The sequence below is a fragment of the Budorcas taxicolor genome, chromosome 7 (genome assembly GCF_023091745.1).
Source record: "Budorcas taxicolor isolate Tak-1 chromosome 7, Takin1.1, whole genome shotgun sequence".
NCBI lineage: Eukaryota > Metazoa > Chordata > Mammalia > Artiodactyla > Bovidae > Budorcas > Budorcas taxicolor.
The window spans coordinates 87,153,207-87,179,355 of record NC_068916.1 but is presented as its reverse complement, the minus strand read 5'-3'; the positions used below and the strand labels follow the sequence as shown (position 1 = coordinate 87,179,355).

Below are 26,149 nucleotides of genomic sequence, written 5' to 3'. Positions count from 1 at the left end.
CAGGCGCCGCAGTAGCGCGCCGCCCGCCCACCTACCTGCGCTGCGCCTGCGCCTCCCCCACCTCCCGCGCTCTCAAGGTCAGCGCCGCCCCCGGCCTCTAACCTAGCACCCACGGAAGTGGCAATAGAGGACGTCCTGCGTCGCCTCACCTCTGCGTGGCGTGGGGTCGCCAGCGTTCGGCAGAGGGGAGGGACTTCCTGTCCCGCCGAGCAGAACTTCCGGCGGAGCCGGAAGATCCTCTCCTTCGCGGTGTCGAGTGGCTCCCGGCTGCAGGGTTGGGAGGGGAGGTCCGGGACGACCCCGGTGTACTCCTGGGCGTCGGGTCCACGACCTTTTCTTGGCGCCATGGTGAGTCCTCCTGTGAGGGCTGGAGTGATAGCACTGGGGGGAAGACGGGGCCAGGAGGTCAGTCCTGTGCGGGGAAGCCGGCCGGGTGGCCAGCTGAGGATGGAGCGGGCGGGAGCAATGAGATGAGCGGTAGGGCAGGACCTTACCACCTTCCCCGGGGCTCTAGGACCCCCGAGGAAGCGACGTCTGTCCAGCCCAGCCGCTGGATCTGTCCAGGAGTTCAAAATAGGTAGAATATTCATGGCCTGTTCACTGTGGACGGCCGTGGGGTCAGGTGGTCCCAGAGTTGACCTTGCCCGGTTGATCACCTCCTCCCTCCTCTCAGCTGTAGGGCAGTGGCCAAGAACTTCAGATCTCAGAAATGCTCCTGGCCTTTCTGGGTGGACCCAATACCTCCCCTTGTTATAAAGGATCAACACGTGTCACTTAAAGAAACGGCCAAGTCAGTTTATCTTTCAGACTTGGCCCTTGGGAAATTGGAAAAGGTCTCAAAAAAAAGGTCTGGACTGAATAAGGAGAGTCTTGATTGGAAAGGAATGTTGCAGGGGCGTGGGCGAGGGAACTGTTGGAGTAGGGAGAGTACCTTGACCATAAGATCTGTAAGAGCCTCAAATATTAGGCAAAAAGGGTTTTCTTTTATGAGGAGGAGGAAACAAGACTAGAAAGAACTGAATGTGGGGAAGTGAGATGAAAGGGTAGTATGATTGGACTATAAATCAGAGAAAGTTTACCCCCTAGACTAGACTTGTGAGGAAAAACTGTTGGAGGTGTATCCTGTTTCAGAGTGGGGTGGGCCAAAGTTCAGGAATCTGGGGGAAGAGATCATATAGTTTGGGTAATATCTTGCTCCAGTTGATCTATGGGGACAAGCAGTTCAACTAGTCATTTTTAAAGCAAAGAATGGTAATTTGCAGGCACTGTGTCTGGCCTTGTTACAGGGCTTCCCAGGTGGCTCAGTGGTAAAAGAATCTTCTTGCCAGTGCAGGGAATGCAGGTTGAATCCCTAGGTCAGGAAGATCCCCTGGAGGAGGAAATGGCAACCCACTCCAGTATTGCCTGGTAAATCACATGGATAGAGGAGCCCTGTGGGCTCTAGTCCATGGAACCGCAAAGAGTCGAATGCCACGGAGCACACAGGCAGCCAATTCTTGTATCTTGCTTCCCCAAGTCTTATGGAGACTGTTGGTTCTTTGCAGTAAGCTGTTTCCAGAAAGGTGGTGGTGGAAGGATTTCTTAACCTTTGCTGTTTTCCAATATGACAGGGGTCTGGTTCAAAATTGTCAAGTTACTTCAAATCCTCATCTGGAGGACGTTCTGCCTTGGAATTTGGAGTTTGCTGTATTTTTTCAGGATCAAATGTTGACACTGTTCAGTTGTGTATGATGATTCACTTTTGAATGACTTACAGAAATGTAACGGACTGTGAGACAAAGGGACTTCAAAATAGTGTGGTTCCTAATTGTATCAGCTAACCTCTTGACTCTTTTGAGGCAGTAGTTGGTGTGTATTCTTTAAACCTCAGTGAATAGTACAATTTGTAATTATTAAGAGTTTGTTGTTTTTTCTTCCTTTTGTACAATGAAATTAGACAAAGATAAGGAACAGAAGGACTAGAACGAACCAAAGATAATGACTAGCCTAACCACCTTCCTCTCTCCCCCCAACCCCCAAATTTACAGAGGGAAAAATCTGAGGTTTAGAAAGAGGCAGTGATTTACCTAAAGTAGCAATAGTTTGGCACTTTTTCATTTTTTAACATATCAAGTAGGTAATACTTAAAATCTTTGTCAATATGTTTGGCCAAACCACAGAATGGAAAGCAGAGCCTTTTTTATTTTACATCTTGATTTTTTTTTTGTTTTAATCAATATAAACTCATGATCCAGATCAAAAATACTGAGTGTTGACTCGTAATTTTTTTTATGTTGTGAAAGTCAATTGTTCAGTTGTCTTATCATGTCCAACTCTTTGTGACCCCATGGACTGCAGCACATTAGGTCTCTCTCTCCCTCACCATCTGTCAAAGTTTGCCCAGGTTCATGTTGATTGCATCGGTGGTGCCATCCAGCCATCTCATCCTCTGATAACCCTCTTCTCTTGCCCTCCGTCTTTCTCAGCATCAGGGCCTTTTCCAGTGAGTCAGCTGTTCACATCAAATGGCCAAAATACTGGAGTTTCAATTTCAGCATCAGTCCTTCCAACGAGTATTCAGGGTTGATCTCTCTTAAGATTGACTGGTTTGATCTCGTTTCTGTCCAAGAGACTCTCAGGAGTCTTTTTCCAACATCATAGTTTGAAGGCATCAGTTCTTCAGTGCTCCACTTTCTTTACATTCCAGCTCTCACAGCCGAATGTGACCGTTAGGAGACCATAGCCTTGGCTGTATGGACCTTTGTTGGCAGAGTAATGCCTCTGCTTTTCAACACACTGTCTACGCGTGTAGGCCTGTTATAGCTTTCTTGCCAAGAAGCAAACGTCTTCCGACTGCATGGCTGCAGTTAGCATCCGCAGTGATTTTAGAGCCCAAGAAGAGTGGATCTGTCACTAGTAGTCATGTGTAGTGTAGTAGTAAGTAGTGTTAGTCGCTCAGCCGTGTCCAGCTCTTTGCAACCCCATAGACTGTAGCCTGCCAGGGTCCTCTGTCCAAGGGATTCTCCAAGCAAGAGTACTAGAGTGGGTTGCCATTCCCTTCTCCAGAGGATCTTCCCGACCCAGGGATTGAACCCTGTTCTGCTGCATTCCGGGCAGATTCTTTACTGTCTGAGCTACAGAGAAGTCCTGTAATCTGTCATTGCTTCCACCTTTTCCCCTTCTATTTCCCACAAAGTAATAGGGCCAGATGCCATGATCTTAGTTTTTTTTAATGTTTAGTTTTAAGCTGGCTCTCACTCTCCTTCACCCTCATCAAAAGGCTTTTTAGTTACTGTTCACTTTGTGCCATTCGGGTGGTATCATCCATATATCTGAGGTTGTTGATGTTTCTCCCGCCTGTCTTAATTCCGACTTGTACCTCATTAATCATGATGTGTTCAGTGTATAGATTAAACAGGCAGCTGACAGCAGATAGCCCCGTCGTACTCGTTTCTCAATCTTGAACCAGTCAGTTGTTCTATACTGTTCTGACTGTTGCTTCTTGATCCGCATGCAGGTTTCTCAGGAGACAGGTAAGATGGTCTGGTATTCCCATCTCTTTTAAGAGCTTTCCACCGTTCTTTATGATCCACACAGTCAAAGGCTTTGGTGTGGTTGGTAAAACAGAGGTAGATGTCCTTCTGAAATTCTCTAGCTTTCTCTGTGATCCAGTGAATGTTGGAGTTTGATCTCTGGTTCCTCTTCCTTTTCTAAACCCAGCTTGGGTTTCTGGAAGGTCTTGGTTTGTGTAATGCTGAGTCCGTAGAAAATTTACTAAAGGAATGAAGCTATGTTTTTATTATACTTTTTGAATATTACAGACCAACTTTAATCAAACAGATTTTTACACCATTTAGGTTGGTTGTGGGTGAAAAGTAGATCAAACTCCTAGAATTATAGGAATCTCATGGCTTATTTTATCTATGTAGCATCCTGTTGTAACTTTACTGCTGGGATTGTGCTCAGTATGTTGGTTGGTTAAAAAAAAAGTGAATCTCTGCCTTAATTGGAGTTAATGAGTTTTCTTTTTGGGAAATGGAGAAGGCTGTTGGGAAGAGATAATGTGATAGAAGTTAGAAATACATGACTAACACAGGGGAAAGAAATTCTGATGGGGGGATGGAGACACATAATAGGTGGCTTCAACTGAGTTTTGAAAAGTTAAAATTAGGACACTCAGTTCAGTTCAGTCGCTCAGAGTGTCCGACTCTTTGTGACTCCAGGCCTCCCTATCCATCACCAACTCCCAGAGTTTACCCAAACTCATGTCCATTGAGTCGGTGATGCCATCCAACCATCTCATCCTCTGTCGTCCCCTTCTCCTCCTGCCCTCAGTCTTTCCTAGCATCAGGATCTTTTCCAATGAGTCAGCTCTTCGCATCAGGTGGCCAAAGTATTGGAGTTTCAGCTTCAATATCAGTCCTTCCAGTGAACACCCAGGACTGTTCTCCTTTAGGATGGACTGGTTGGATCTCCTTGCAGTCCAAGGGACTCTCAAGTGTCTTCTCCAACACCACAGTTCAAAAGCATCAGTTCTTTTGTGCTCAGCTTTCTTCACAGTCCAACTCTCACATCCATATGTGACTACCGGAAAAACCATAGCCTTGAGTAGATGGACCTTTGTTGACAAAGTAATGTCTCTGCTTTTTAATATGCTGTCTAGGTTGGTCATAACTTGCCTTCCAAGAAATAAGGACACTAATTCTTAATAATTAGGACACTAATTCTCAATTTAAGTTCACATAGGATTCACCTGTGATACTTGATAAAAATGCTTATCTGGGCTGCCTTATTGAGGGAGTGGAGTCTCATAATTTAATTTTTAATGAGTTTTACAATTAAGCCTCAAACTTGTGGTCCTGAAAGCACTTTGAAGGAACTCTAATGCAGCCATTAGAAACTTTGATAGGGATATTGAGGTTTTTGTGCTGAGTGATAATCATACATGTGGTTTGTTGATGTGTTGGATTACATTAATGGATTTTGGATTGTTGAACTAGCCTCAAATACCTGGAATAAATTCCACTTTGTTGTGGTGTATAATTCTTCTCATACATTGTTGAATTTGATTTGTTGGTATTTTGTTTAGGGTTTTTGCATCTATGTTTATGAGAGATACTGGCCTGTAATTTTTTGCTTTTCCTTGTAATTCTTTGCTTGATTTTGGTATTGGGGTACTTCTCTTAGAATGAGTGAGGAAGTGTTCTCTCTGCTTCTATCCTCTGATGAAAGAGATTGTAGAGACTTGGTATAATTTCTTCCTTAAATGTTTGATAGAAGCACCAGTGCACCCTACTGGGCCTGATGCTTTTTGTTTAGGAAGGTTATTATTGATTCAATTTCTAAGTAGATATAGGCCTGTTCACATTGTCTATTTCTTGTATAAGTTTGGGCAAATTGTATCTTTCAGAAATTGGTTCATTTCATCTAGGTTATAAAATTTGTGAGCATAAACTTGTTCATAGTGCTGCTTTATTATCCTTTTAAATGTCCATGGGTCTGTAGTGATATCCCCCCGTCATTTCTGATATTAATAATTTGTGTCCTCTCTTTTTTTCCTTACTTGATAGGGCTAGAAATTTACTGATTTTACAGATCTTTTCAAAGAACCAACTTTTGGTTTCATTGATTTTTCTCTGTTGATTTCTTCTTTTCAGTTCCATTGAAGATAATTCATACTATTTCTTTTCTTTTGCTTACTTTGGATTTAGTTTGCCCTTTTTCTTGCTTCATAAGGTGATGCCTTAGGTGATTTAAAACCCCTTCTAATACATGTATTCAGTGCTATAAATTTCCCTTTAAGCACAGCTTTTGCTGCATCCCATAAAATTTGATAAGTTGTGTTTTCATTTTCATTTAGTTCATATATTTTCTCTTGATTTCTTCTTTCATCCATGTGTTACCTAGAAATGTGTTGTTTGGGCTCTGTGTGTTTTGAGATTTTCCAGTTATTTTTTCTTATTGGTTTCTAGTATAATGCCGTTTTGCTCTGAGGGCAGACATTGTATGATTTCTATCCTTTTAGATTTGTTAAATGTTTTATAGCCCAGAATGTGCAATTTGAAGGATGGATTCTGGTCAGGTTTCATCAGTTTGCCACCTGGTGGCAGAGATTTGGGTCTCTTCTCAATTCCCTGACTTTTCCTCCTCTTCACTCCTTTCCAGAAGAGGCTTAGTTCAATTAATAGTAGATACTATTTTCTTGGATAGCATTTAGTTGGTTGAAGGTTGATTCTTGAGACTGATTTATGCCTTTGTCTCTGTCCACTTTTTAGATAATTAATTTGTTTGCTTTGGGATAAAAACTTACATATAGTTGATTTTAGAAAATCAGACCATATTCTGAAGTGTTCATTTTTTAAGAGAGAATTTATTATTTTCCTGTTACGATTTTTGAACACCAACTTGCTCTGCTGTTGTTTAGTCGCCCAGTCGTGTCTGACTCTTTGCAGCCCTATGGACTGCAGCACACCAGGCTTCCCTGTCCTTCGTCATCTCCCAGAGTTTGCTCAAACTCATATCCTTCAAGTCGGTGATGCCATCCAACCATCTCGTCCTCTGTTGTCCCCTTCTCCACCTGCCTTCAATCTTTCCCGGCATCAGGGTCTGTTCCAATGAGTTGGCTCTTCACTTCAGGTGGCCAAAGTATTGGAGTTTTAGTTTCAGCATCAGTCCTTCCAGTGAATATTCAGGACTGATTTCCTTTAGGATTGACTGGTTTGATCTCCTTGCAGTCCAGGGAACTCTCAAAAGTCTTCTCCAGCAGTATAGTTCAAAAGCATCAATTCTTCAGTGCTTAGCTTTCTTTGTGGTCCACCTCTCACATCCATGCATGACTACTGGAAAAACTATAGTTAGAGGGACTTTGAAGAAATAAACCTGATTTGTAAATTGCGCTCCTACTCTTTGTATACTACCTACTCTTGAGTTACAGGAAAAGAAAATTTCTAAAGTCCCGGTAAAATGAACATTCTCTTGGTTTTAACTGAAATGATTGTCCCTTTTGTTTCACCAAACACTTAAAATTCGTGCTCTTACCTCAAAAGTATTTGTTTGATCATTCGTTCATTGTCTGTTAAGCAGTATCTGTATGTCACATGCTGTTCCTGGCAACAGAGACGTAACTCTATAAAACAGAGACTTTCTTGTCTTTACGGATCTTAGGTTATATTGAGAGTCTGATGATAAGCAATTGAGATATAATGTTTGTTAGTCGTGGTAAATACAATAAGAAAAGATAGAACAGAGTTAAAGAAATGATTGGGGTGATGATTTTAGATAGGGCATTCAGGGAAAGCCACAGAGAGAGGGTGACACTGGGACACATTCGAGTTCAGTATGCCTGCTGTCTTTGAAAATCTGTTTATGATTGCACCCAAAAAAGTGTTGTAGTATCAGGTACAAAGTTCATAGTGTCTTTAACTATAGTGTGAATCTTTCAGTAAAGTCATGTATGATTACTTTTCTGTATAGTGAACAGAAAAATGATAGAAAAGTGTTTTTTAAAATCTTATATTAATAGGTGATACTACATTTTACTTAATAGATTGCATTTTTTATGCCACATATTGTTAGTCTTTTAAGTTATTACAGATCTTGAGAGAATACAACTTGTTCACTCATAAGTATTCTGAGCTTACAGAGTATCTTTTACTTACATTAAACAGACTTAGTAATTCTGTTGTTAAAGTAGATTAAGTATATTTTGTGTTTTGACCATAGACAAGATTTAGAAAAACCTGAAATAATTTCAGCTTTTGATACTTCAGTATTGAAGTTCAGAATCTTGATAGCTGATTGTAGTGTTTTATTTATTTTTTAAAAGTTGTGTTAAAACCAGCTGCTCAAACATTCGTATCTTTAAGAATGACTTTGGGAAGAGTACAAGAAGTATATGGCATTGAAAGTCTACTTGAACCAGAACTAAATGACCTCTATAGTTTGTTTCAAGGTCTGTGACTCTCAGTATGTGGATTTGTGAATATTATTGATGTACTTTTAGTTGAATGTACATTGAAGGGACCAAGGAGGGAATATTCAATGTGTATGGAGTTTAAGAAGGATTTAATAAAGGATTGATTGGTCTAGGTCTTTAAGTGTAAGTAGAAGTATGTTGGGTGGATAAGAAACTGAATTTTAAGTACTTTTCCTCAATAGCAATAGTAGCTACGTTTATTTAGAGTTAATATTTATCTGCTCTACTTAACTTCTCCTTATCTCCCTGGAGAAGGAGATGGCAACCCACTCCAGTATTCTTGCCTGGAGAATTCCATGGACGGAGGAGCTTGGTGGGTTACAGTCCACGGGTTGCAGAGTCGGACATGACTGAGCTGACTTCACTTTCACTTTCACTCAACTAAACATTTATGAAGTAATCACTCTTGGGCTTTTCCCCCCCTAACCTCCTACTATTTTTTTTTAATCTCCATATTTTACCTACTTTTTTTTTTAACCTCTGTTTTACAGATACATAAATGGAGGCACAGTGAGATTAGGATAACTCACCCGAAATTGTATATCCAGCGGTGGTGAAATTTGACTTCTAAATCAGGCTATTTGACCACTATACTGTTGTGCCAATCTTACTGTTTATCTTTGATAAATTTTAGCTTAATGAAAGGATTGAATTTCAAAAACATTCTCCTATAGAAGTAATACTATAATTAGTGATTATATTTCTAGAAAATTGTTCTAACCTAGTTACTACCCAGTATCACATCTCATGGTATTAGAGAAAAATTATTACTGTCAAGAAAGCTGTAATGATTAGCATTTCTAACTCAGATGCTAAATACATCGGACTCTGCTGTAGTAAGTCACAATAAGGATTCTTTCATATCCCTTTTATCTTAACTGGCACTCCTTCACACTGGAGCATGAATTTCCCTTAGGCCTGGGGATGAACTTCCAGTAACACTGATAAAGTGAGGAACAATTAGAGAACTGGGGATAAGGACCTTTGGTGAGTTAGAATTTCTTCAGTGTAAGCCTGCAGTGTTTTAAGGTTCTTCTAGGTGTGTCTTGTGTGTCACAGCCCACTTTTCTTGAGGGCTCTCAGGACTGGCTTGCTCCTTTTCTTTTCACTTGGATTACCTACTGCTTGCACCTAGAACTGTGTTTCCCCCCGGAGCTGCAGAGAAGAACGTAGTCTTGTAGAGTATCTTGCCTTCCTTTGCAGACGTTCAGCACACTCTAGTAAACGCTTTTATTGCTAGTAGAATTTGTGGAAGTCACCTCCCCATGTAACTTTGGACTAACCATAAACTAGTTAGCTAGCTAGCTAGCTATTTATTACAAAGATTCTTTAGGGGAAAAAATGGAAGTCCTTGATGATAGTGATCAATCTTTGCAATAAGTTCTTGGGAGTAGGGAGGTTTGGATTGTGAGGGATGACATGGAAATACTTAGAGGCCTTGGGAGACTTCTCCAACAGTAGAAATTACTTATGAAGAAGAAAGTTCAATAAGCCCCATAGTATAAATATATGATTATAGACTGCCATCAGTTAATATCACAGATAAGGCACCTCAAAGGCTATGGCTGTTTTTTAAATAACCTTATACTTTTAATCTTTTTGATAAGTAATACACAACCCTTTGAAATAGCAGTCTTGAATCCTATTTTTATATGTAGTTTTTAACGTCTGCCCTTTACACAGTGGTTCGCTGACTTTTGCTATCTTTCCCCTGTTGATTGCCACCGTTTGCCTTCATGCAGTGATCTGCTTAGAAAAAGCAGTGCCGCAGTGTCCTGCTTTCTTTTCCTGAAAAGGAAAAGTCAAAGTGGAGGATTCCGCTCGACCAAAACTTCATTAACTTGAGTGTTCATTAAGTATTTTTCTCATTTCTGAAGATTTTGGCTATTTTTATGGTGAGTATAAATGACTGACTAGAAAATAGTTCCAGTTCTTTATGGTTTATGGGCATAGGTATTTGTGTTCTGTGATTGCAGTCATTTGTTTCTGGTTACAGGCTTGTTTAAAAGAGAAGCCATGCCTTATTTTCCTCAAAAGTTTTGCTTTTATTAATAGCTAATTGATTAGTAGAATTTTACTTCCATTTAAGTTTGTGCCTACTGCCTTCCTGCTCTGTTCCCTATTTTCTTAATTAACATTAAGACAGTGAAGCCTCACTGTGTCATTTATTCCTAGACAGTTCCATTGTTTGGATAGGTCGGTTGTTTCATGCTGAATATACTAATCTTTCCCTAATCCAATTTTTAAGACAGAAAGGAAGCTGAAGAAGTGAAAATGAGATGACTGTAGTTCTAGAAGGGGAGAGACCCTTAAATTACAGCTGAGAATGATAAAGGCTGTTTTGGAATTACGTGTATGTTTTTTTGTAGCAAGGAAGGTTTTATGGAGGAAATGAATGTTGAGGATGAGAAAAGAATTGGTTTGAATAAGCAAGATGATTTGTAAATGTCAAATGTAAATTTATTAGTTTTGACTAATAGCTTTTTTGAATATAGATATATAGGGATATTGTTTATATTGTCAGGAAGTATTCTTACGGTTATGGAAGAGTAGCAGAATTTAGGGATGTCTTCTTCTATTGAATCTTTTGTTTGTTACTTATCAGTATTATAATAAAACATTTATGCCTGCTTTGGCTAGAAATAAAGTTGCTAACATCTTTAAAAATACTTCATTTTTCATCAACATTTTAATGACTATGGTATTGCTTTATATGAAATATTGCATAATTCAACCTACTGTAACTGGAAAATGATCTTTTAAGATAAACAACTATTAATTTCAACTCTAATACATTAAGATGTTTTATAAATTATGTTTAATTAGAATGTCCTCTGTTCTTGTGAAAAAGTATTTTTATCCTTGCCCTCTATTTGTTGTTGATCTTCCACTTTGCCTTATCAGTTTATATCTTGGGGAAATACCTGAAGTTTTTTTCTAAGTTTAATCAAATTCTGAAAAATGGCTTTATATCATCACCTTTAGCAGAAAGTCTGGAGCTAATGTTGTTGAATATAGTTATGTGAAATTCATGCATTCTACTGTGTTGTGGTTCTCACTAAGATATTTAGGGTGATATTTACCTAGGCATTTTATTGGTTAGTGGGTTTTGACCTTAGTTTTAAAGTACATTAGACATCTTATTCTGAATTGGGAGACAAAAATTTCTGCTTCTATTTTTTACTTTAAGGAAATTTAAAAAATATTTTGTGGCGCAAAACATTGATGTTTTGCAAACTGAACTCATTCTGTAAATGTTTAAATTTGAAAACCCATGTTTGAGTTCAGATCACAGTTGTTGATAATTGTGTTTTTCAACTCCCTGTCATTTTATGTTTACCTATATATTATGTATGTATAATTCTGTTTGTAGTAACAGTTTGAACTGTATGAAATTGCTATTTTGTAGGTCAAAACAGTTAAGTATATGATTTCACATGATTCAATCAATAAATCTGTATTAAATATCAATAGGTGACTTTATTCAGATTCTTTAGCCACTTTTTAAAGTCTCTGAACCTTCCCACAGTCACATTGCCAAGATCCTGACCTTGGTGTGGTTGTTTTTCAAGATCTCTCAAACTTTGTCCACTTCGGTGATTTTCTTTGGCTCTTTTGACCAGCTACTTAATTATCCTGCAGATTTAACCTTTAACTCCAGATCTTATTTCTCTGATGTTGTACCTAAAGCTTCGTCTTTTAGACAAAGGTGCTTGGCAATTATTCATTCAATTCTTCTGTTACATTTCTGTCAAAATTCTCAGGACTTTTGAATTTCTCACAAAATTCCCTCCCCTGTTTTGTTTTATAGATCAACTCCCCATCCCATCATGGTTTTTAGGGAACAATCTGAGGACTTTGAAATGATATATAATGAGTTTTCCAAAATGACTATATCCAGTGGAAAGCAGGGCATCATAGATATTGACCTGATTTCCACCCCCTCCACCAAGTTATGTAAACTCTGAAGACCTTGGTTTTTAAATTTAATACATCTCTTTACCTTTTTGTGTACTTCTCTTAGGTAAAACAAGGTCTCATGAAGTTTTACTTTCAGCTTAGGCCTTTGGTTTCATCTATTTCTGATTCTTAATATTCACAGTTAACTCTTGATTAGAATATTTAGCAGCCTCTTTATATTGGTCCCTTCGCTCTTGCCTTATGCATATATATTTCCCCCACTACAAATATATATATATATATATTTTATATATGAGCCATTCTAGTAACTGTCAGATTCTCCTCTTATTGCTTAATTTCTCCAAAGAATAATTATGCCCATTATTTGCGTTTTATCTTTACGTAACCAGTTAAGTGTAATCTTTACCTACTTGCAGAGATAACTATTAATCTCAAGCCTATTTCCTCCCCCCCCCTACAAATGTTAATTTTGCTCTTGTTTTTGAAGCTGTTTTAGTTTAGGCTTTAATGATGTTTGTTGGACTATTTCAGAGGATTTGTAATTTTGCTCTTTGCCTCCAGTTACTTTTACTCACCTCTTTACTTTTCCATGGTAGTGGCAGTTTTTCTTCCAAAATATATATGATTTTGTTGCTTCCAGGCTTAGGACCCTGGACTTCTAAGTACCTACAGAAGAATCCAATGTGTGCAGCCCATACCAAAATCTAGCCATGTGTAATTCAGCTCATGCCATTTGCATTCTTGGTACAAATTTGTTGTTGTTTAGTTGCTCAGCCATGTCCAACTCTTTGAGACCCCATGGACTGCACCACACCAGGCTTCCCTGTCCTTCATCAACTCCCAGAGCTTGCTCAAACTCGTATCCATCGAGTCTGTGATGCCATCCAAACATCTCTTCCTTTGTCATCCCCTTCTCCTCCTGCCTTCAATCTTTCCCAACATCAGGGTCTTTTCTAATGAGTTGAGTCTTCACATCAGGTGACCAGAGTATTGGAACTTCAGCTTCAGCATCAGTCCTTCCAATGAATATTCAAGATTGATTTCCTATAGGATTAACTGGTTTGATCTCCTTGCAGTCCAAAGGACTCTAAAAGAGTCTTCTCCAACACTACAGTTCAAACGCATCAATTCTTCGGCACTCAGCTTTCTTTATAGTCCAACTCTCACATCCATACATGACTACTGGAAAAACCATAGCTTTGACTAGATGGACCTTTGTCAGCAAGTGATGTCTCTACTTTTTAATACACTGTCTTGGTTTGTCATTGCTTTTCTTCCAAGAGCAAGCGTCTTTTAATTTCATGGCTGCGGTCACTATCTGCAGTGATTTTGGAGCCCCCAAAATAAAGTCTGTCTCTGTTTCCATTGTTTCCCTACCTGTTTACCATTAAGTGATGGGACCGGATGCCATGATCTTTGTTTTTTGAATGTTGAGTTTTAAGCTGACTTTTTCACTCTCTTCTTTCACTTTCATCAAGAGGCTCTTTAGTTCTTCTTCTCTTTCTGCCATAAGGGTGGTATCACCTGCATATCTAAAGTTATTGATAATTCTCCTGGCAATCTTGATTCCAGCTTGTGCTTCATCCAGCCTGGCATTTTGCATCATGTACTCTGCATATAAGTTAAATAAGCAGGGTGACAATATACAACTTTCAGTTCAGTTCAGTCGCTCAGCCGTGTCCAACTCTGTGACCCCATGAACTGCAGCACGGCAGGCCTCCCTGTCCATCACCAACTCCTGGAGTTTACCCAAATCCATGTCCATCGAGTCGGTGATGCCATCCAAACATCTCATCTTCTGTCATCCCCTTCTCCTCCTGCCCTCAATCTTTCCCAGCATCAGGGTCTTTTCAGATGAAAAGACCTCTCTTCGCATCAGGTGGCCAAAGTATTGGAGTTTCAGCGTCAACATCAGTCCTTGCGATGAACAGCCAGGACTGATCTGCTTTAGGATGGACTGGTTGGACCTCCTTGCAGTCCAAGGGACTCTCATGAGTCTTTTCCAACACCACAGTTCAAAAGCATCAATTCTTCGGCTCTCAGCTTCCTTTCCTAGTTTGGAACCTGTCTGTTGTTCCATATCCGGTTTTAACTGTTGTTTCTTGACCTGCATACAGGTTTCTCAGGAGGCAGGTAAGGTAGTCTTATATTCCATCTCTGGAAGAATTTTCCACAGTTTGTTGTGATCCACACAATTATAGGCTTTAACGTAGTCAATGAAGCAGAAGTAAATGTTCTTCTGGGATTCTCTTGCTTTTTTTATGATCCAGCAGATGTTGGCAATTTGACCTCTGCTTTCTCTGCCTTTTCTAAATCCAGCTTGAACATCTGGAAGTTTTCGGTTCTCGCACTGTTCAAGACTAGCTTAAAGGATTTTGAGTATTACTTTGCTTGCATGCGAAATGAGTGCAATTGTGTGGTAATTTGAACATTCTTTGGCATTGCCCTTCTTTGAGACTGGAATGAAAACTGACCTTTTCCAGTCCTGTGGCCACTGCTGAGTTTTCCAAATTTGCTGGCATATTGAGTGCAACAGTTTAACAGCATCGTGTTTTAGGATTTGAAATAGCTAGAATTCCATCACCTTCATTAGCTTTGGTACAAATGGATGTATCAGATCTTGTATTTCTTTCCTTTCTGACAGTGGGATAGTACTCTAACCTTGTAACGTTAGTTTAGATGTCACCTCTGTGAACAAGTCTGTCCTGCCTCTCCCATGTAGATTTATTCTCCCCCTTTGTTGGAATGCACCCATAATGCTGGGCACTGACCTCTACCATATCACTTATCGCATATTATTTGTAGGTGGTAGTGAATGGTGATTAACATTTCAAGAGTTTGATAAGATCAACTCGTGATGGAAGAAGTTGTCCTCTCACCTTGAACTTAAATATGGATTGTTTGCAAGACTTAAGCTAGACTAGATTGTGGCCAAATCAATCATATTCACATGTCAAAAGATAGATAAAATTTTAGATAGGGTTTTGTCTGAAGAAGTAGGATTGGAAAGTAATTTTGTCATTTGAAAGTCTAGAAAAACACATTTTAAGAATCAGAATTGAACATAACTTGTCCAGATCTATTTAGGGTTGAGAGTATTTTATGTTCTAGACGACTGTTCTGTGTATTTCTTCAGACTTTATCACTGCCTGAGTGAAATGTCCCTCAATGCTGCCGTTTGCTCTCAATCACTCCTTACCAAGCAGCCTGCTTATTATTTGACTTCCAGCATATTATTAAGACAGTAATGGAATGGCGCAGTTAGTGAACTTGAACATCTGATCCACTTGGTAACTTGGTAACTTTCACTGTATATTAATTGTTAGAACTCTTACAAACCTGATTATTGCCAGTCTGTCTGATGTAGATCGATTGTGCCAGGGAAACATGTTTTGTGTGTGCTCTGAATGGCTGAGGGCACAGCCTAAGTGGGAGGCCTGTGGGAGGCTTGTCAGTCCACTTCCTTGAGTTTCCTTCAGTCTGCAGCTTTCCTGTCGGTGACCTCAGGATTCTACCAGTCACCAAAACTAAACTATTTTTGTAAATAACCTTTGAGACGTTCCTGTTTTATTCTGTAGTTGTTTTCCTTTTTCATGTTCAGTCATAGTCAAAGTTGATTGGTTTCCTACTGACATACTTTTTAGTTTTGTTCTTTCCTTCCTAGTTTCAACTGTTTCTACCTTATTAGTCTTAGCTTTACTCTTTGATTGCTCAGTATATTGTTATGTCTAATTTTCCTTCTATGCTCCTTGAATTATTTTATTCTCCTACCCTTGATTGTTTAAAAGCCTTCCAGTGTGATATTTGCAAATACCTCAGATCAGTGCATCCTCTTGATTTTAAAGATTTTTAACAATCTAAAATTCTGTCTTCATCTGACATCTCACAGTTCTTTGTAACATATTGATGTCTGCTTTAGTTGAACGAAGTTCCTAGTGGTCCCATGGTTACTCTGTTCCGATTTGTCATTTAACCTGGAATTCCCTTCCTTGGTTTCATTTTAATCATCTACTCTGGAATTTTTCTGTTCAATTTTTTGAATTTATAAAACCCTGAACCCTTGTTCATAGTACTATGCAATTTTGTGCTCCAAAATTGTCTTAATGTGTTTGTTGTTACCTAATACGATAATCTTGGGTTTTAAGTTCTGTCAAGACGGTTTGTTTTGTAGTAGTGTCATTCATCCATTCAGCCATGCTGTGTGCCTTGGAATTGTTCTAAATGTCATTGCTCTGAGTATTTGAGACAAACAGTAGTCAGAGGGACAGAAAAGTCCTCTGGCAAGTTTCTAATACTAGCCGGCAAGGTATTGGATGGGTATTAGGCAGACAGCCTGTATTTGTTAATTAAAGTTTTGTTTGCTTTTCCTGTTTATAGATATAAATAATTTCTGTAGTGATGTAATTTGAATTTATAGATTTTTAACATTGTTTGATCGAGACCCTATCTCATTTGTCACATGATGAGTAGTGCTTCTATATAAGTTCTTGCCACCAGAATAAGAGTCTGCACCCCTCCTTCCTGCCGCTGCCTTTAGTGCAGGGCCTTCTTTCATACCCGAGCAGTTGTCTTAGTACCGCTGCCCTAGCCCTCATCTAGTTTTACAAGGTATCCAGAGTGACTTTTCTTAAGTTCTGATGTGGTCGTATTACTTTTCATGGATTTCTTTATTGTTTTCAGGTTGAACTTAAGTCTGTAGGTTTTGCCCTTCAGTATCTGGTTTTGGCCTGTGTGAAGCAGATATCACTGGTGGTTCACCAGGCTGAGTCCACGGAGTCTTAACTTCGCCTTTACTTTCCATGATGCCCTTTCACAGCTCTTGTCCCTTAGTATGCATGTTGCATTCTGGTAGAATCCTCTGCCTGTGCTCTCATCCCTTTGTATTAAGAGTTTGCGCAAACTCCGGGAGATAGTGAAGGATAGGGAAGCTTGGCGGGCTGCAGTCCACGGAATCGCAGAGCCAGACAAGACTGAGCGACTGACCAGCAACTGTTTACTCTCCTACTGGCCTGACTTCTCACTGATGACAGGGACTGTGCTGTTTCTCCCTATTATGTGCAGGTGGTTCAGTGCATGTCGTTTGTTGCTCAGTAAATGTTCATTGAATGCACTGAAACAACTTAGAGGAAAACACATTAGGTTGGATTAGGAATCTGGGTTCTGGATAAGTTTGTGACTGGGTAGTTCTATGGTGTTTGTTGTTTGGACCCTGATAACCTCATTTGTAAATTGTTGGGAGATGGTTTGCTTAAATGCTCAATGTGTGAATTCTAAGTTTTATGTATATCTATATTGAAATAACGAAGTTCACACCTTCTTTTGTAGTATAAATTATTTAAGCGTCTCTAAGAAGTCTGTCTCAACATGTCTAGCTATCACTAAAATATGTAAAAAGTTAAAAAACCAAAAATGGGAAGGTCATTGGGTAATAGCCTCTTTTTTTTTTTTCCCTTCTCATTTATTGGAGGGTGAGTGATAATGAAAACCATCTGGGGTGGTTTGAGTTCAAGTATGTTGCTGATATGCCTTCTGATTGTAAACAATGTATACTTTGCTTTCAGTCTGTTTGTCAACAGGAGAGCTAGTTTAGTGAAACGAAACAAAAGGTCAGCCCCACTTAGGTTGACATAATATTGTTCCAAGTTTGAATTTTAAAATTACAACATGTTTTTCTCTAAGTTGGGGGTTTTATTGTCAGTATTGTCAAGCAAGATAAAATACTGCTATTTGATATATTTTATTTCTTGGAGAATTGGTTAATTTTCCTTGGTAAGAATTTTTTTAACCTACCCAGAAATGATTACTAACAAAAATTGAAATGATCATTCTTCTATAAACTAAAGGCAAATAACTTTTTCTTGCTGTTCATGGCCTCAGGTTAATAGATGTGGAAAGGTTGAAACCTAAGTTGCCCCAATGTTTCACCCTTCTTGGGAGCTTACAAGCTATTTCATAAATGACTTTTCCCAGTTCCAGTTATCAAGAGAATTGAAGCCTAGGGGCAACCAATCTGGACAGAAGCCATCTCTTTGGTCAAGTTATTGTTTTGAGGGCCTAATAAAACCATTAAGGCCACTTGGCCAATGACCCATAAGGTTGTGTGCTTGAAACTTCAGCCATGATGGACTTTATTGTATCGGTGCGTATCTACTCAGTTTAATAGTTTTTTTGTGTGAAGTTTATGTTTGTTTATGGTTAAATTTACTTAAGCATTAGCTTTTAATATAAAATGATGAAAGATATTCAGGGAATTTGGTTTTTACACTAAACATTTCAAAAATTCTGTTTTGTACAAACTTAGATATACATGGGCACTTAAGATGATCAGTGAAAGCAGGTTGTTAAAATTTGTTTTTAAATTTCACATAATTGTGTCTCTTAATTAGTGAGTTGAATATATTTTAATATGTTAATCCCTGGCATGTACACTGTGATTGTCAATTGTATAGTAATGTCTCAAAAGTTGATCTAAGTTAAGTACAAACAACATATTAAGTTGATAATACATAATTCTGTAAAATGGTTGTCATTTTGAAAATATATTCCAAGGACTCTTTTCCAAATAAATATGAAAAGGATTAACTTTGGGGACATATTTCCCACATAATTTAAAAATTATTTCTCAAAAAAATTAGGTGGATTCTTCTATTGAGAAAAAACAACATTTTCTTTTAGTCCACATATACAGTTACCAAACAGCTGATTTATTCTTGGAAGGGTTTATTGACTTCTGTTAGAAAGTTGGAAGAAAATTTATATATTTAACAGTAAACAGATGAGGTTTTGAGAAAGTACTTTCAACTTTATTTTAAAAAGATGGAAATGTCATAGTAAGGTAAGTGAATAGAGTGAAATTACATTTTTGAATGTTTTTTAGTCAAACATTAGCTACAACATTGAGAATGATGTTTGCCTTTCACGAGGTTGATCTCTTTAGTTCCTCATTTGCTTCAGTATACCATCATTCTCTGAATTCTTCAACAATATCTTTAGAATACATTTTTCTTCTTACAACCAGAGATACCATTGTAATTTAAATCGTTATCTTTTTTGGTGTGGATCATTGCAAAGCCTAGTTGCTGCTATGCTAGTCAATCCGGTTTGCTGATTTTTATTTGTTTTGGACTTCACATGGTTTACATTCTTTAGTCCTGGTTTTATCAGCAGTATCTCATTATGCTTAGTGATTTGGAATAAGAGGAGAGAATTTGGTATGATGACTTTTTTCCCCAGTTCATCACAATCCATCATATATATATATATATATATATATATATATATATATATCTTCCAGATCAGTCTTTCTGAAATGCCATTTAATACCTGTAACATTTATTAGATATGACTAAGATACAGTTTCAGCTATTAAGGAGCTTGCTGCTGCTACTGCTAAGTCGCTTCAGTCGTGTCCAACTCTGTGCAACCCCGCAGATGGCAGCCCACCAGGCTCCGCCATCCCTGGGATTCTCCAGGCAAGAGTACTGGAGTGGGTTGCCATTGCCTTCTCCATTAAGGAGCTTACACTCTAATAAATTGTTACATATGTTTGTGAGAGATTGTACTTGACCTTGAAGATTCTATGATACTATCAGATTTCTTTCAAGGCTAGATGGAGGTTCACTTTTTCCACAAAACTTTCCCTGATTCCCTGACTAAAAAAATTATCTTTTGCTTTTACGTCTGTAATCTCAAATAGACTAACCTTCTGACATACTTGCTAATGTATTTCTTGGCCTTGTTCTGCCTGAAAGCGTTCTTTGTAATGGCATTCACTGTATGGAGATTGCAGAACTTCTATCACAAACTATATAGAAAATAAGATAGTAAAAGCAAGTGATAGGAAATGTGAAAGAAAAAAGACAAAAATGTAACCTTTGATGTTAGGAGAATATAAAAATGGTCTGAACCTTAACCCAATTGGTAGAATTTAAGGCATTAAAATATCCACATTGAAACCAGAATTGAGGCAGGTTTCAAAGGCATTTTAAAAACAGTCCTGTTTAAGAGCCATTTTGCTCCCCTTTTTAAAGAACTCTCTGTACATACAAAAGAAGGCATTTGTTCTTTTACTAATTGACTTGTAAGAACTCTATATAATACCTAACAAGTAAATAATACCTTTGGGCTTCCCAAGTAGCTCAGTGGTAAAGAATCCACCTGCCACTGCAGGAAACACTGGTTTGATCCCTGGGTCGGGAAAATCCGCTGGGAAGGAAATGGCGACCAACTCTGATATTCTTGCCTGGGAAATCCCATGGACAGAGGAGCCTGGTGGGCTACAGTCCGGGGAGTTGCAAGAGTCTAAACAACAACAAACTATCCCTTTATGATATGAGTTACAAATGTCTTTTCCAATTATTTTGACATTACTTACACTGTTTCTCTATGAATAAATTTGATTTGATTTTTCTTAAAATCTCATGTTTTTAGAGCACTTTTAGGTTTGCAGCAGGATGGATCAGAGTAGAGAGTTCCATATCCCCTGTCCTGGCATGTGAATAACCTCCCATACTTTCAGCATCCCACATCATGATAGTACATTTGTTATAGTGATGTACGGTTGATTGAACAGTTTGTTAAAATCAGTGAAATCTGATGTTTTCAAAAAAATTTTTAGTGTTCTTTTATCCCTTAGGAGACTGATGTTATTTTTTATGGTATGATTCCATTTATTTTGTTTTCTAAATTTATTTCTTATAGAAGTAACGTTGGTTATTTTTGGAAAAGCCTTCTCCTTGAAATTAAAGAAAAAAAACTTATCCCTTAATAGGAATGATAATTATGACAATAACAAGTATTGGCTGCCTTCTCTGAAACAGGCACAGCTTGATTAGTAGGTCAGTTGAATTATTAGCTTCATTTTATAGAAGAGAAAATTAAGAATAAGGGGAAATTATTGCTATTTTTTTAGAAAGGTGAAATGTATTAAAATACTAATAGGAAGGATTTAAATAGAGAAGAGATCTGATGCGAAGAGCCAACTCATTGGAAAGGACCCTGATCCTGGGAAAGATTGAAGACAAAAGGAGAAGGGGGCGGCAGAGGATGAGATGGTTAGATAGCATCACTGACTCTATGGGTATGAGTCTGAACAAACTCCAGGAGATAGTGAAGGACAGAGGAGCCTTGTGTGCTGCAGTCTGTGGGGTCGCAAAGAGTCGAACACGACTTAGCAACCAGACAGCAACAGGAGGGAAGCTGTTCACTGGATGAGGTTCCTGAAAATCCGTGAGAGGATGGGCTCTGAAGCACCGAGGGATTTGCTTTACACTGGAGATGCTCTGTTGTTGTATTTCTAGAGGGTGTGGAAGAAGAAAACAGGTACAGATACCAGTGATTGTGAGCATGTTGGTGTCAAATGAGAGTTCTCGTTTGATGCTGTTGTTTTATTCTCTGTGAACTGGAAGCTGTCCTCTACTGAGTCAAGAGAAGTTTGGAGGGAGTGGATAAATGAGGAGTTTGGGATTAGCAGATGCAACTTGCTATATGTAAAATAGGTAAAAACAAGGTCCTACGGTATAGTAGAGGGAAGTATATTCAATATCTTGTAATAACCTGTAATGGAAAAGAATATGTGTGTAAAGTACATGTATATGTATGTGTGTGAAACTGAATCACTTTGCTATGATTGAATTTTTTTTTTTTTTTTTTTAAAGAAGGAAGAAGTTTGAGGGAGGTTGGAGGTGTGGGGAGATGGGAGAAGGTTTGAATTAGGTATTGCAGAGAACAAGAGAGGGACTGATGAGAACAAACTGGGCATTTTTGGATCGTGTTAAAAGCCTACCCATTGAAAGTTTGTGATGATAGGATGAATTAAATTTTTTTTTCTAGTGACTTTCCAGCATCACATTTAGTATAGTTAATGCTCTTGAGTTGTTCATTGCCACCTTAGAATTAAAAAACAGGCATACTGCTTTTAGAACTAGCCAAGCTGGTGATCTAAGTGTGTTGAATAGAGTAAATTTGGAAAAGGATGGGGGAAAAAAAAAATCACTATTTTTTGCTTCATTTTGGTACACTCAGGTAATGGAGAAGATTTCTTAGAAATAGATTTTGAATGTGTATGCTCCCTAATTTAACTTTTGTTAATATGGTTGTGACCCTTGGATAACTTGTAGAGGATTATGAGGTGAGATCCCATATGGCAGAATAATGGGTGTTTTGATAGTAAACCCAGTTTTCTTACAAAGTATGATTTTCAGAACGTATAGAAAGCTTTTCAGCGGTGTCCTCAAATCTAAATTCATTCATTGTTAAACTCCTCTGTTTGTTTCTTTGCACAGGGTGTGATAGGTATACAGCTGGTTGTTACCATGGTGATGGCCAGTGCCATGCAGAAGATTCTACCTCACTATTCTCTTGCTCGATGGCTACTCTGTAATGGCAGGTAAGGCAAGGATAGGCTGATTCTGACTGGCACTCTCCTCTCTGTTTACCAGCCTGATTAACCTCCTAGAAGTTAAGTGCTAATTCCAGTTTTCTAAAAACATGAAAAAGGAAAATTACAAGGAAAATCCAGCTTCCTTATTTCTCTTACTTGAGACAGTAGTAGTTTGTTGAGTACAAAGATAATAGCATGATCATTGTCAAGAATTAGTCTCTTCTTTCTCTATCCCTTTTTGAACATGGCCACTGGAATTATCACATGACTTCTCTAGTTACCTTTTTAAAAAAAAGTTGGTCAATAAGAGGAAGTGACTGTAAATTGAAGTGCTTAAATTTTCACCATTGTTGGAAAAAATGACTCAAAGCACCTGCCCTATTACTGGGGACTTAGTTGAGAGTATTATGAGAGTTAGGAGTTCTTTGTTTTACTGTTAATAAATAATTTTAAACTTTAATTTAGCAAAGAGGGGGTGAAGTTGTTTTGTAGGCTTTTAATTTTGTTTAGTGCACTATAAGCTTACTACTACTACTACTGTCCCCTCATGGAGAAGAACTAAGTTACCTTGCTGAAAGTTAAAGAATAAAATAAACAGTACAGAAGATAAATACAGTTAAATACAGATATCAGGAGGCAAAAGCAGTAAAACCCTGCATATAGAAATACATGCCACAATCTTGTGTGATTATGAAAGGCAAATTACAGGTTTGGAACCATGACAATAGTTTTACTACAGTTACTTGTTTCTAATAAATAAATAGATTCTATTATTGATTTGTATATTAGTTTTCTATTTAGACCTTTTAAGTTAGAACCCTGGAGAAGGGAAAGGCTACCCACTCCAGTATTCTGGCCTGGAGAACTCCATGGATAGTCCATGGGGTCACAAAGAGTCGGATACGACTGAGCGACTTTCCCTTCACTTTAAGTTAGAAAGCAATGGACAGCTATTATCTGCTTAATGATTTCATATACTGCAAGACCAATAATAAGCCATTCTATCCACAAAGCTTAATTTATTTTTCAGTTTTAAGTATATTCTTTTGTGCTTTATGCTTGTTCCGTATCAGTGTTTAAATATAGGAAAATACTATTTAGATTGTCTGAAAAGGTTTTTTGAACACTGATATGCGCACACACGCATGTGTATGAAAAGTGTGGGAGAACAGTGGTTTAAAAATATATATTTTTATTAGCAAAGTAAATAATGACTAAGGTTTTAGTAAAGTTAAAACTTCATCAAAGGTATTCATAAGTGGAAAAAGTAAATCATCAGTGACTAGTTTTTAACTATGTAGGGTTATGCCCTGTGTAGTCTTACTTACTTGTTTTGTTTAGCAAAAACCCTTTTTTGTAGATCATGAAAGGGTGAATATCTGCTGGGCAAGTACCAATAATTCTAAATAAATAGAATCTGAATTAATAAACTAGATAAAATACATACTAAGGTAGCTTATTTTCTATTGAGAATTGCACATTTCTGGTTTTGTCTCCAGGGAGCCTTCCTATCCCTTTTGGCTTTAAAGATCTTGGCTGTCTTATCCCTTTTTAGTCATTAGGTAGTTTCTGTTTTCTGTAATCTGCAGTCCATTTGTTTCTTTAAAACTAAAACTTCCAGAGATTGAAAACTGATTCTCTTTGTTAATTTTGAAACAATATATTTAAAATTGCTGCTCTTTTGACAATTTATCTGTCATGTAGTATACATATTGCTAATTTGAAGAGGAGCTGAACCTTCAAAAATAAACATGAAGTTGATAAATTTTGTGATCTTGATTTTCTTTTGTAAATAGATTAACTTTAATATTAATTAATGCTGTCTCTAATTCCAAATCAAGTTCCAAGGAATACCAATCAGGATTTTCTAGTGATTCTTTTCTGCTATAGTTTCATTTCCTCTTTGTTTGTTTTGCTGTTTATTCTTAAGATCATCTATTGATATTTTTCTTTAATATTAAATCTGAAATTTTTAGGTCATGAAGCTATATTCTGACTGTTGTTGCCTAATTCTGTTGAATAAGAATGTTGATTTTATCATTTTGAAATAATTACTGTTTTACAAACCTTTTGTGACATGAAATGACACCGTTTTAATATTAAGAAAATCTAAAATCTCTTCTAAATTGCTCATGTAAAAATATTGATCAGAAATGACAGTTTATATTTTAAACGATGTGTTGTTGCTGAGTCGAAGGAAGAGAAAGGGAAGAAGATCTGAGGGCGTTCTTTGTCGTTTGTAAAATGCTTGAAGAAATTTGAAGGGAGAAGCTTATGAGAGAACTTTCGAAATTATAGATAGTGTAGGATGGTTTGGGAGTGGCTATAGTGAAGAGATTCAAGTGAATAGATGGTGTAGATACCACGGTAGTTTAATCACAAGTATGACAGAAGAAACTTTAGTTTTGGTATCTGTTGACTTAATATTTTATCATATATTCAGATTGTAAGTATTCATGTTTTTCTTAAAAGTTATGGCTTCTCTTTTTATCATGTTAATTAGTTTCTGTCCATATCTCTCATCAACTTCTGTCTCTTTTAGAATGGAAGGTGTGAAGTGGCACCTGTTTCTATTATGTTGACTTAACAAGTAAGCCTGCTAATTTCCTGAAGTCAGTACCTTGAAGAAATTCGCAGTTTTTGCTTATATATTAGCCTGTTGATTTTTTATATTAAAAAATTGACTAGTTTTCTGGTTCTTGGTTAAATAACATTTTTATTTTGCAGTTAGCGTTGTAGATATCTAAGTATTTTTTTTATTAAGTGCATAATCTTTAGCCTGGTTTATTTTCATTAATATTACCTTTACAACGTTAAAAAACTTTGTATTGGTAAAATTTTTATTTCTATTACCCCATTTGCATCTCTACACTCTGAACTTGGAAGAAGACATGTATTGGGGTATTTTACGACCTCTGAAATCTCAGTGTCTGAACTTAATAAAAGTTTGTCAGTCACAGACAGGACAGGAATCAAGGTCAAATGAGGGTACCTGAGAGGGGTAGGGCAACTCTCCATGTAGCTCCTTCACAAACTGATGATTCAAGTGTTACTTAGGGATTCTAGGCTGCTGCTTCTGTCTTGTGGCTCTTCTGTTCCTTCTGCTGCTTTGGAGTCCTTTTTGTTAGATGCTGTGCCAGTTGAAAAGACCCTGATGCTGGAAAAGATTGAAGGCAAGAGGAGAAGGGGACGACAGAGGATGAGATGGCAGGATGGTATCACCGACTCAAGGGACATGAGTTTGAGTAAATTCCGGGAGTTGGTAATGGACAGGGAGGCCTGGTGTGCTGAAGTCCATGGGGTCACAAAGAGTCGGACACGACTGAGCAGCTGAACTGAACTGAACTGTGCCAGTTGGCAAGTAAAGAGAGAATGGGCTCTGTTTTTTTCAGGAGATTCTAGGGGCCAGGCTTAGAAGTAGATACATCATTTGTGCCCACATTATATAGTCTGGAGCCCTGTGACTGGTTCAGACCAAAAGTGCATGGCAGGCTGGGAAATATACTTTTCCTTGTGCTTGGAAAGTAAAAGCAGGATTGATGAGTGCCTAGTCCTCCTTTGTTGTAGGTAATATTGTCTCCGTTTTTAGATGAGAAATTGTAGCTTTACTCATGTTCACGTACTGAAAAGAGAAGCAGATCCAGCCTCTTACCCAGTGAAACAGATCCAGCCTCTTCCCCTGGAAGTCTGACTCATAGTCAAATAATTATTTGATATATGGTTATTCATCAAACTCCAGACCCTCGTCCTGGAATGTACTTAAACCGAATTTTGAATTTGGTGGAGGTAAACTTTTCTACAACCACTGTGACTTCTGCTGGCGGTTTACAGAGTAATTTATCTCAGGTTTTCTTTTTTCTACCTTTTTTCCTAGTGTGCTTAACCTTCTAGAA

At 37.9% G+C, this 26,149-nt stretch overlaps 1 protein-coding gene across 1 annotated transcript in view; it reads left to right on the top strand.

Moving 5' to 3' along the window:
* Positions 1 to 262: 262 nt before the first annotated feature.
* The window catches only part of TMEM161B (transmembrane protein 161B), a 70,276-nt gene continuing 44,389 nt past the window's right edge, over positions 263 to 26,149 (top strand). The window contains exons 1-2 of the mRNA XM_052643909.1: positions 263 to 348; positions 22,159 to 22,262. Coding sequence (XP_052499869.1) covers positions 346 to 348; positions 22,159 to 22,262 — 107 coding nt within the window. The 5' untranslated portion in view covers positions 263 to 345. The remainder of the gene's footprint in view (positions 349 to 22,158; positions 22,263 to 26,149) is intronic.